The sequence below is a fragment of the Pogoniulus pusillus genome, chromosome 20 (genome assembly GCF_015220805.1).
Source record: "Pogoniulus pusillus isolate bPogPus1 chromosome 20, bPogPus1.pri, whole genome shotgun sequence".
In the NCBI taxonomy this organism is placed as follows: domain Eukaryota; kingdom Metazoa; phylum Chordata; class Aves; order Piciformes; family Lybiidae; genus Pogoniulus; species Pogoniulus pusillus.
In genome coordinates, this window is record NC_087283.1 from 10,156,914 (window position 1) to 10,169,508 (window position 12,595).

The window sequence follows — 12,595 nt, forward strand, 5'->3', positions numbered from 1 at the left end:
AACCAGGTTGGAAGAGACCTCTAGGATCATCAAGTCCAATCTGTCACCTAACCCTTCTAATTAACTAAACCATGGCACTGAGTGCCTCATCCAGCCTGCTTTTAAACACCTCCAGGGGTGGTGACTCCACCACCTCCCTAGGCAGCCCATTCCAATTGGCAAACACTCTTTCTGTGAAGAATTCCCTCCTAGTGTCCATCCTAAACCTGCCTTAGCAGAGTTTGAGACTGTGTCCTCTTGTTCTGTCACTGGGTGCCTAGAAGAAGAGACCAACTCCTGCCTGGATACAACCTCCTTTCAGGTAGTTGTAGAAAGCAATAAGGTCTCCCCTGAGCCTTCTCTTCTCCAGGCTGAACAACCTCAGCTCTCTCAGCTGCTCCTCATAGGGCTGTGCTCCAGTCCCCTCACCAGCCTTGTTGCCCTTCTCTGGACATATCCAAGTACCTCAACATCTATCTCAAACTGAGGGGCCCAGAACTGGATGCAGGACTCAAGGTGTGGCCTAAGCAGTGATGAGTACAGGATATACTCACCAGCACCACTGCTTTGTTCCACAGCTGCCCTGCACTCTGTCCTGTCCTGACCAAAAGCATTTTGTCTCCTTCATCAGGGGTTGTAGGACACAGAACAATGAGCCAAGCTATGGCCATGTGCACTGTTAAAAATGAAGGCTTGTTCCTTTCTTTTCACTCTTGTCACCAGTAATGGCTTTCTGGGCCAGTTTGCAAGAAACAGGCCAAAGAATCCTATAAAGCTGAGTTAACTGGCTCACCTTAGTGGGTACTTCTCCCCAGGGTCCCTTCCCAGGTGGAAAAGCAGTGGCAGGGTTGTGTGCTCCTCCTTTGTGTGTGTTGTCACTCCAGAGACATTCTGGCCAGGACAGAAATTGATGCCCTGTGGTGAAGAAGAGAAAGGTCATCCAGGGTGAGGGAGGGAAGGTGCAAAGTTTTATTGATGCAACTTTCTTCTGCTGTAGCCATAAACTCCAGGATCATTTCAAACCAAGAGTCCACTTCAGTCTGCAAAATGGATTCTGATCTGAGTGGGTAAAATAAGAATCATAGAATCAACCAGGTTGGAAGAGACCTCCAAGATCATCCAGTCCAACCTATCCAAAAAGTGACAATGTTGGTGTTGCTCTGAAATCAGGCTAGAGCAGGCCTCACATTCTTGCCTTATTAAAAACTAATCCCTATAAAATATTCACTCTAATGAAATAGCAAAACAAAAGACAAAGAGTTGGGAAAGCATTGAATAATAATTAAAACAAAAGCTATGTGGATAGATCTCTTTTTGGTTTCTGTGGCTGAAATATGCAGAGAGGAACAGATCAGATCACTTGGCAGTTCTGATAGAAAAGCAGCAGTTCCAGAGGAATTATCCAGCAGCACCCTGAAAGGTACCTGGAAGGTACCTGGTAGCCTCCCTGAAAACTCAGCTTGCCAGCCCCTGACTCCAGATCTGAAGGATGTTTCACTGAAGAATGAAGCAAATTTGGTTAAAGAAGTCTGGAGAGTTGGGAACTTCAGGAAGTTCAACCAGGGCAAGTGTAGAGTCCTGCACGTGGGGAGGGATAACTTTCTGCATCAGTGTGGAACAGGGGGTAACCTGCTAGAAAGCAGCTCTAAGGAGAAGCACCTGGGACTGCTGGTGGACAACAAGCTCCCTGTGAGCCAGCAATGTGCCCTCGTGGCCAAGAGGGCAAATGGGGTGTGTTCAGAAGAGTGTGGCCAGCAGGTTGAGGGCAAAGAGTCTAATGAAGGCTACAAAGATGCTGAGGGGCTTGGAGCACTTCTGTGAGGGGAGAAAGGGTGAGAGCCTCCATCTGAACAGGAGGAGAAAATTCTTTGGTGTGAGGGTGCTGGAGCCTTGGAGCAGGCTGCCCAAGGAGGTTGTGAGGTCTCCTTTTCTGGAGAGATTCCAAACTCAGTTGGACATTGTGATCCTGGACAGCCTGCTGCAGGTGACCCTCCCTAGGTGGGGAGCTGGACCTGGATGATCTCCAGAGGCCCCTTCCAGCCCCCACCATGCTGAGATTCTGTCAAAGGAGTGCAGTTCTTGACCTGATTCATGGCAAGCTGGTACTGAGGCACTCCTTGGGAATGGCAGTGGAGCTGAAAGGACTGAATTTAGTCTGGAGACACTCCTGTCACTGGCCTGTGGGGTCAGGAACTGGGATCTTCCCAGCAGTGGCTATGAAGGGCACAAGCACTGAGACTTCCCCTTTGCTAGCAGCAATGGGTTAAAGAACTCGCTGGCTCCTGAGGAACAGTGAGCTGCCTGCTCATAGGTCCAGAGCAGCAAGCTCTCTTCATCTGCCCTTGCACACTGTGCCAGCCTGCAGCTCCCAAAGCCCAGCTGATTATTAGCCAGGTCACCTAGAGCCTGGTCTGCAGACCTGAGGGCTGACAGAAGCCATTTAAACCCTGGGAATAAGCAAAACATGCAAAGCACCGATTTGAACGAGGAGCCAATAAAGCAGGGAGCCCTGCAGACCGAGGACTAGCCCCAAATGGACTTGTTAAAGCTGGGGTTTAGAATCCCAGCTCCCACGCTGCGCTCCTCACAATAGCTCCCAACGCCCCGAGACAGGGACAGAGACATGGCGAGAAGGTAAATGGGAATATTTCAATGGAGGGGGGAAAGAAAGCAGCTTTGGATTTGCTTATAAAGCAAGCTGGCTGAAAGGGCTCTCTACAGATGTTGGTAGGATTTGATTGGCAAACAATTTGCTAAAAATATCCCCTGGTTTTAATGGACAGCTGGTCAGTGGAGCAGTTAATATTCTGCTTTTCAATAAAGCAAGAAGTTTAGAAGCCCATGAAATCCCATTTATCTGCACCCAGCTATAGATTCCTGAATCACTGACTGGAAAAATAAGAGAGTTGCTTGATAGGTTGTAGTGACCTACCAATAATGGCCTCTAAATGGATACAGAAATGATTGACCTTGCCACCTTGTGATGCCAAAGGCCTCCCAAACACAGAGTGGATAAAAAAAAGAGAGAGATTTCTCTTGTTGGTTGTGGGGGTTTTTTTTCCCCCCCTCCCTTCCTCAAAAGGACCAGCTAATGAAAAGGTATCAAAGCCGACAGAACATCCAAATTAGAATTTGGATGCAAATCAAACAAGCAATTTAATTAAGAGCCTGCTAATTGCTACAATGCTCTTCAGTTGCAAACGCTTTCGAGTGAGGGGAGATTTTAGCCTGGTGGGTATTTGGTTACAGGCTGCTCTGTTTACATTGCAGCTTTTGTTTCTTGTAGAATCCTTGTAGCTGATGCTTCAAGCCCAGAGAATCCCAGAGACAGCAAAAAAATGTTGGGATGACTTGCCTGATGCCACTAGCCCAAAGCTGCCTGTCTAAGCTCTCAATGCCCTCTTCAGAAGTAGTCTACAGGAGGAAAAATGATATAAATATAAATCTCCAGCATTCTGGTCTATGACATTGATAAATAACTCTCTTTAAAATATGGCTGAAACCACCTTTTCAATTTCTAAGCCCTTTCAACTTTATCTCCACAAATAAACCTGCCTATTATTATTTTTTATGTACTGTGGTGACTGAAAATACTCAGCCTACAGAGAGAGGCTCAGATATTTTCTACCTGCCCATCAACAAAGGAGGTAAAAATTCCATCCTCAACCCCCTGATCGAGGCATTGTCCTGCATCAGATGACAGACACAGCTTGAGGAGGCTTCTGTCCCTTTGACAAAGAGGAATACTGAACTCATCCTCCACAACTCTTGTCTCACTCTGCTCTGGAAGTCGAATCATTTTCACTTCTCTGGATGAAAAAAAAAACAACTCAGCTGTGCCAGGGAACTGAAACTCTGGAATCTCCAAGTCTGGGTTGCTTTCCTGGAGCAAAACCACTATCAATTTAATCTGCTTGAGATTTGAGAGGTATTCAAGACAAGACAATCCACACTTTGGAGCATCTGGATGATGTCTCTGGTTGCTTGGAAAGGGTGAAAATTTGGGCACATGCAATACTGGAGCTGGGGCAGATGGATGTGCCAGAGCTCCTGGGATAGTTCAGGGATGGGAGAGCAGGAGATGCCCTCCAGTTCTGCTAGCCCAAGCAGGCTGCAGGACAACAGGTTGTGTGAGGAAGGTGATCATCTTAAATCATCTCACCATTTGGTTGTGTGAGGAAGGTGATCATCTTAAATCATGTCACCATTTTGGACCACTTCTTGCTCTTCGTTAAACACAGCTTCTTTTTCCTTGTAAAGGTCTGAGTTGAGTACATGTTCCACACACCTCATGAACACTTCAGGCTTTAATAAATGACTTGATGATCTGAAAGGTCACTTCCAACTAAAACAGTTCCAGGATTCTAAATGCAGATGTGCCAGGTTCTCAGCTGGAGCAAAAGCCACATTCTTTCATGGGCTGTAGTGCAGTTCTCCCCAGTCCTGTTGCCAGGGATTGCCTTCAGCTCTCTGGCATTGCCAACAAGGTGACACTTCACCCCAAAATAAAGCTGTGTCATCATAAAATAGTAGTTGGAAAGGACCTCTGGAGACCCTCTAGTCCAACCCCCTTGCTAACACAGGTACACCTACATCAGGTTGCACAGGAGCACATCCTCTACCGTGCTGAGGACTCCAGAGCTGGACCCAGCACTGCAGGTGGGGAATAGCAAAGAAGTGGTTCTGCCTGCTCTGTCCACCTGGACAACAAACCCCAAATCAACTAACCACTTCAACTGCCATGATTTCCTTTAAGCTAGTTACTTGACACACTGTTAATAATAATCCCCAGGGGATCAATAACCAGTTAAAGCACGTGCAGAATATTTGACCCTGTGTGCTGTCCAAGGGGATTTGCACGTTTAAAAGCAACCCTGATCAAAGGAGAAAGGTCACTCCTTGTGTTTAAGCAAATTCTTGGAGCTTTTCCCCTCAGTTACAGAAGGATGAAGATCAGCTCTGTCCCTTCTAACTGAGCCCATAAAAGAGCATCAGATGGTAACCAGAAATAGCTCAGCTCCTGCACCTGACCTCTTGCACCGGCTCAGTGTTTGCAACACTGCACAGACCTGGCTGCTGCAAGAGAAATTCCTAGAATCACAGGATGGCTTGAGTTGGAAAGGACCTTCACAGATCAGTGAGTTCCAACTGCCCTGCCGTGGGCAGGGACACCTCCCACGAGACCAGGTTGCTCAAAGCCTCATCCAACCTGGTCTTAAACACTTCCAGGGTTGAGGCATCCACAACTTCTCTGAGCAACTTGCTCCAGTGTCTCACCACCCTCATCGTAAAGAGCTTTCCAATTCTCAACCTACCCTGCTCTAAGTTAAAACCACTGCACCTTGTCCTATCACCACATGTCCTTATAAGAAGTCCTTCTCCAGCTCTCCTGGAGCCCTCTTCAGGCCTGGGAGGCCACTATAAGGTCTCCACAGAACCTTCTGTCTTCAGGCTGAACAAACCCAGCTCCCTCATCGTGTCCTCACAGGAAAGGTGGCTCTAGCCCTCTATCACAAAGGTGATAGAGGACCTTCCTCTGGACACTCTCCAACAGATCCATCTTCTTCTTGTGCTGGGAGCTCCAGAGCTGGATGTGGTACTACAGGTGGGGTCTCATGAGAGCAGAGCAGAGGGGAAGAATCACCTCCCTTCACCTGCTGCCCATGCATCTTTTGATATAGCCTAGGCTATGGCCATCCTCTGTTTTTCTTTCCAGCAATCCTTTTTTTTCCCTTCCTAAGCCCATCAGGTAAGCCCTTCAGCAAGCACATCTTTCTCCTCTGCTCCTCAGCAAGCATGTAACCTGGATTGTTTTTCCCTTCTGACGAGCTGCTGGTTGTTGGTTGCACAGCTTATGCTTTAATTTCCAGAGCAAATGGACCACAGATGCTCTGTCAATAGAGACATGAGACAAATACAGTTGGTTGTCAGCTCGGGCTCTGTGCCAAGTGATGGAATCACCACTTGTGTTAACGTGAGCCCTCTGGCAATTCGTCACCCTGGCGCTAGCCCAGATCCTTCCCACCTGACAAGTGGCTGCAGATTTTGGTAGTGGTGCAGCAAAACTGGGCTCTGTCTCCTGGTCATGTCTCCTTGTTCCACCACACAAAAGCCAGAGAAGCAAAACTGGATTGGAAGGAGAAAGAGAACAACAGTTGATTGAAGTCAGGAATGTTGCTCCTTGCTGTGTGTCACAGCACCAGTAATTGGTCGTTCCTGCTCTCCTGGCCAAAGCTTCCCAAACTGGAGCTTGGAATCTGAGAGTCATGAAATCACTGACTGCTTTGGGCTGGAAGGGACCTTAAAGATCATCTAGTCCAAACACCTTGCCATGGACAGTGACAGCTCCTGCTAGACCAAGTTGCTCAAGGTCTCATCCAACCTGTCTTTGAATAGTTCCAGGCTTGGAGCCTCCACAGCTGCTCTGGGCAACCTGTTCCAGTGCCTCACCACCCTCACAGGGAAGAATTTCTTCCTAATGTCTAATCTAAACCCAGCTTCTTCCCGTTTGAAGCCATCAGCCCTCATCCTGTCACTCCATGCCTTTGTAATGAGTGTCTCTCTGGCTCTCCTCTGGCCTCTTCAAACACTGTTAGGCAGCTCTAAGGTCTCCTGGAGCCTTCTCCAGACCGAACAACCTCAACTCTTGGCCTGTCCTCGCAGTGCAGAAGTTCCACCTCTTGCACCACCTTCATGGTCCTCCTCTGAATGGGCAGACACCTGAAGTGTGACTTTCCAAGCTTCAACCTCCTCGAAGAAAAATTGCTCCTAATGTGTTAACTGCCTGGAAGAGCCCCCAGAAGATGGGCAGATCAGCCAGCCTCCAGCAGCTCTCAAGCAGAAGCGATCAATGGCTACCTCATATGCTCAGAGGACCACAATGAAATGCCATTATTTGCAAGGTTCTACTTGACTTCACATCCCCCTCCCTCACAGCAAAGGCTTTATCGATCTCCTCCCGCGGAGGAGAAGGGCAATCAGACAGGAATAACCCCTTTGGCATTTCACACTAAAACAATAGGGGCTGCTGGCAGGCACCCGCAGCAATCATTTAAAGACACAGGAGCTCTCCTGGAAAACCACTAACAGGATACTCAGCTGACAGCAGAAAGGTTGATGTTATCAGCCACTCTCCAAGCAAAGGGTGTATTCCACATTTTCCTCCTAATTATTTTTTCCCCTTCTTGCCTCAATGCTCTCAGAAGGCATAAGAATTATTCACTGCTGGGCAGTCTCTGTGGCAGGCAAAGAGAAGGGAATTTAATTTCCCCTGCTAGCTCAGACTCTTGCCTCCTCTACAAACCATTACATAAGGCAACTCCTAAAGGATCAAGGCCAAGTGCAAAGTCCTGAACTTGGGTCACAGCCACCCCATGAATGCTCCAGGCTTGAGGTAGAGTGGCTGGAAAGTGCCCAGTGGAAAAGGACCCGGGGATGTTCATCAACAGCTGGATGAAGATGAGCCAGCATGTGCCCAGGTGGCCAAGAAGGCCACCAGCATCCTGGCTTGGACTACCAATAGTGTGACTGTCAGGACCAGGGCAGGGATCATCCCCCTGAACTAGGCAGTGGTGAGGCCACACCTCTAATACTGGGTTCAGCTTTGGGTCCCTCATTCCAAGAAGGACATTGAGGTGCTGGAGCAGGTCCAAAGAAGGGCAACGAAGCTGGTGAAGGCTTTCACTGACAAGTCTTGTGAGGAGCAGCTGAGGGAACTGGGGTTGTTCAGCCAGAAGGAGGCTGATGGAAGACCTTCTGGCTCTCTACAACTCCCTGAACAGAGGCTGAAGCCAGGTGGGGGTCAGTCTCTTCTCCCAAGGAGCAAGCAGTAGGACAGGAGGAAATGGCCTCAAGTTGCACCTAGGAAGGTTTAGGTTGAACATGGGGAACAATTTTTCCCCCTTGAGGGCTGTCAAGGCCTGGCCTAAGTGGTGCTGAGATGCATGGTTTAAGGGTGACCTGGCAGTGCTGGGTTAACAGTTGGATGATCTTAAAGGTCTTTGCCAGCCTGAACAATTCTGTGCTTCCATGTCCTACTGGCTACTCAGATAAATCCATAGAGAACATCCATCTCCTCCCCTTTTCAGTCCTCTCCTTCTGAACAAGAAGCAGGCTGAAGATCTTTCTCCCTCCACCAAACTATCCTTTAGCATTTAAGAATATTTTTCTTCAGGTAAAGTTTGCTTTCACCAACCTCTGTTCCTCTTACCTCTAGAGACGAGCAGATTTAGATTAGGCATTAAGAAGAAATTCTTTACAATGAGGGTGGTGGAACACTGGAATTGGTTGCCCAGGGAGGTGGTTGGGGCCCCAAGCCTGGAGATATTCAAGGTGAGGCTCAACAGGGCCTGATCTAGTGGATGACTGCAAAGGGGGCTGGACTGGCTGACCTTTGGAGGTCACTTCCAACCCAAAGCATTCTATGACTCTCATGAATGTCAAACTACCTAAACATGAGCTACCTAGATGAAAACCAGAAAAAAACAGACCCAAATAAGCAATCCAGAGGAAAAATGACCCACAGAATGCTTCCTGCCACTTGAGTAAGCCTTCTCTTTGTTTCCAAGAGACTAACCCTTCAGGAACCTGAGTTACCTCAGTAATCAAGTCAAGGCAGCAGAAAAAGAGAGCATCAAGGTATCCTCCAGCATTACAGAAGTTTATTGGAGGAGTCAGGCTAGAAAAAAAATAATTGCTTGGGGGTTAAAAAACAAAGACTCTAAAAAAACCCCTTAAAACCCAGGAAGAAGAGAGCAGCACATTTCATCTCTGTGAAAGATGACACATTTAAATCCCAAGCCATAAGGAGGAGGCTGCAAACCAGTAAGGGCACATTAATGTCCTGGGAGCCTAAGATGACTGCAAAGCTGTGTGCTGCCTGTGTGGGATCTTTCCAGTGTAAATATTCCAAGTGCCATATGGAGAGGAGCATTCAGATCCCTGCTCTGCTTTCCCAGCCTTTGCTTTCTGGAAGCTGCTTCTCTCGGGTACATTTTTATTTATCTGTAGGCAGTTTATTACTTAACTAACATAGACCACACTCAAAAGCAGAGCTTTGCAGGTTAGAGGCCCCAAATTGCCCACGTTCTTTGTAGGCAATCCCAAAACCCAAGATTATAGAATCACATAATGGTTTGGGTTGGAAGGGATCTCTAAAGGTCATCTAGTTCCAACCCCCTCTGCAGTTAGCAGGGACATCCTCAACTAGATCAGGTTGCCCAGAGCTCTGTTGAGCCTCACCTTAAATATCTCCAGGCATGGGGCCTCAACCACCTCCCTAAGCAACCCATTCCAGTGTTCCACCTCCCTCATAGTAAAGAACTTGTTCCTTGGTACAGGTCAACAGGCACAAACTGGAATCCAGGAGGGTCCATGTGAATAGCAGCAGAAACTTCTTTTCTGTGAGGATGCTGGAGCCCTGGAATAGTCTGCCCAGAGAGGTTGTGGAGTCTCCTCTGGAGAGATTCCAACCTGGCTATTGTGATCCTTTGCAACCTACTCTGGGTGACCCTGCTTCAGCAGGGAGGTTGGACTCGATGATCTCTAGAGGTCCCTTCCACCCCTCAGCACGCTGGGATTCAGTGATCTTTAAGACCATCATGTCCAACCACTCTACAGATCATACAATTAACAAGGCCCTAATAGCTGAAGTTCTAGCAGGATTACTGAAGAGCAAACCTGCCAAAACCAGTCAGGATTGCTAATGCCACAGACCTGTGTGCACTTCATTTCTCAAGCTGCATTAGCAAACACGCTGGCCCTTTGGATTCCAACATCAATACAGCTGAGAACACCAGTCCCTGAAAGAGGTGACTGTATCACCAGCTGAGATTCCAAAACTCCTAAACCAGGACTCACAGAGCTGTGGAACTGTGCTGCATTGATTTATTCCTCGTTTAAAACTTGCAAGGCTTGTCATTAGTGGCTCGAGGACATGAGGAGAAATTGGAACAAACCTCAGCCTCAGCTTCCTTGGTGTGTTGTTAATGGCTGCTGTGCCCACTACAGCCCTCCAGTTTTACCCACACCAACCATATGTGATGCAAGTGGCAGGGAAGCCAGTGATTTTATCATCACCCCTCTGATGTGCAGTGGAATTGCTGACTTTGATCAGGCAGTCCTTAAACGAAGACTTAGAAAGAAATAAGCATGCCTTAATTGCATGACTGCTGCTGCTCGCAGGAGGAGAGCCTTTGCAGTGAGTAACTGGGCCCATTATCACTGCTACACACACACTCAGGCATGTACCAGCAACTTTGGATCAATGCTGATGTTTGTTTATTGCCCAGCTAGGTATGCAAGTGTGTCTCTCTGCTTATGTGACAACGGTGTGGCATGGTCTTCCACACACAGGCTGCTGAGCACAGCCGTGGAAGCACATCTGTGTCCTTACAACACACACATACAGGCTCCATGTGCTGCTCACAAAGGGAAAAATCTCACTCACTGCAAGCCCAGGGCAGTGGTGGAGTCCCCATCCCTTGGAGGGGTTTCAAAGCCATGAAGATGTGGTGCCAAGGGACATGGTTTACTCATGCCCTGGCAGTGCTGGGTAAATGGCTGGATTTGATGATCTTGGAGGTCTTTTCCAACCTTAATGATTCTCTGACCTATGTGCACCTCTCCTATGAAGAGAAGTTGAGAGAGTTGGGGTTGCAGCCTGGTGAAGAGAAGGCTCTGTGGAGACCTTAGAGTAGCATTCCAGTACCTGAGTGGGACCTACAAGAAACGTGGGGAGGGACTGTTTACAAGGACAAGGGGCAAGGGCTTTAAACTAGAGAAGGGTAGAACTTAGATTGAATGTTAGGAAGTTCTTTATTATGAGGCTGGCAGAACAGGTTGCCAGGGAGGTGGCAGAGGCTCCATCCCTGGAGGTGTTCAAGGTCAGGCTTGATTGATGGGGCTTTGAGCAACCTGAGCTAGTTGGGGATGTCTCTGCTTAACTGCAGGTGGGTTGGACTTAGATGACCTGAGAGCTCCCTTCCAACCCAGTGCACTCTATGTGACAGGTACTTTATGCCCATACTAACCTAGACACGTACATTATCTCATCTCAGCTGGGCAGAATGAGCACTGAGACAGAGAGTGCACTTCCAGAGCCAACTTTCTTTTCTTTCTTTCTTGGTGTAAAACAGAAACTTTGACTCCTGGAGCGCTACAGACTTCAAAAGATGACTGCACATATTTACAACCCTGAATGTAAACGACTCCCTTGGAGCTGATGTTTCCTTCTCACCCCCAGGACATCCCAATGAAAGAAACTACGTACTTTTATATCCACAAATGTCACCAGCACTTACTTCTGCACCTGTGATGCCTTGAGGACCCACCATAAGTTAAAAACCCAACAACAACAACAAAGACATAATAAAAAAGAGAATCATATGAGCAATCCCTCCCCAGTACCAGCCTGCTGTCACCACTGCTGAGAGCTGTGCCATAATGCATTTAGTTGCTGTGTGAAGGTATCATCAGCAAGGCACATGTGTGAACCTGCCATTCCAGAAACGCCCCAGAGTCTAGGCCCCAAGTCTGAGGCAAGGAAGATACAAAAGAAGAAAAATAATAGTGTTTAACATGCAGTTGTGAGAAGATCAGCCAGGAAATTACAAAAGCTGTGCCTATTTGGCAAGTAAAATGTAAACCACAGAATTCCAGCAGAGTGGGGGTTGGAAGGGATCTCTGGAGATCACCTAGTCCAACCCCCCTGATTCAGCAGGGTCACCCACAGGCTGCCCAGGATCACAACGTCCAGGTGGATGTGGAATCTATGCACAGGAGATTCCACAACCTGTCTGGGCAGCCTGATCCAGGGCTCCAGCACCCTCACACCAAAGAATTTTCTCCTCCTGTTCAGATGGAAACTCCTGGATTCCAGTTTGTGCTCACTGCCTTTTGTTCTATTGTTGGGCACCACTGATAAACATCTTATAGTGTGGTACAACCTCATGAAAGGGCTGACAATAGATGAAACACATTCTGCTGCTCCCAACAACTGTTCTATCCACTGTGCAGTTCCTATGGCTTTCCTTTTCTCTTTCAAGGGAAAAAAATCAGAGCAGAACAACAAACCCATCCCTATTCCACTGAAATCACTCAGGGCACTGGGTCTCTTTTACCAGGAATTTTGAGATCCATGATGGAGTTTGACACCAGGCTCCAAATTTTGGAAGGATACACATAAAAGCTCAGAATTCAGCAAGGACAGATGCTTAACACACACACACACAAAAAAAAATGCTTAATAATAAAAGGCATTAAGTGATGATTAAAAGGAGAACCCATCAGAACGACTGAAATTTTGCTCGTTGTCCTCTGCTTGTCTCCAACTGCGGGTTGAAAGGGACCTTTAAAGCTCAGCTAGTCCAACCCCCCCTGCAGTCAGCAGGGACATCTGCAACTAGAGCAGGTTGATCAGAGTCCCAAACAACCTGACCTGCAATGGCTCCAGGAATGAGGCATCTCCCACCTCTCTGGGCAACCTGGGCAGGGTCTCAACACCCTTGCTGGAAAACACGTCTTCCTTCTATCCAGTCTAAAACTTCCTCTCTCAGCTTAGCCTTCAGCAGAGGGATGCTGTGCTACCACTTCCCTCACATTTTGCAGCAAGTCTGAT

General features: G+C 47.8%; 1 protein-coding gene across 2 annotated transcripts in view; it reads right to left on the reverse strand.

The window, feature by feature from the left end:
* GALNS (galactosamine (N-acetyl)-6-sulfatase) overlaps window positions 1-12,595 on the reverse strand; it is a 62,204-nt gene that overhangs the window by 17,587 nt on the left and 32,022 nt on the right. For both annotated transcript variants that reach the window (XM_064160122.1, XM_064160123.1), the window contains exon 12: window positions 773-894. In XM_064160122.1, coding sequence (XP_064016192.1) covers window positions 773-894 — 122 coding nt within the window. The remainder of the gene's footprint in view (window positions 1-772; window positions 895-12,595) is intronic.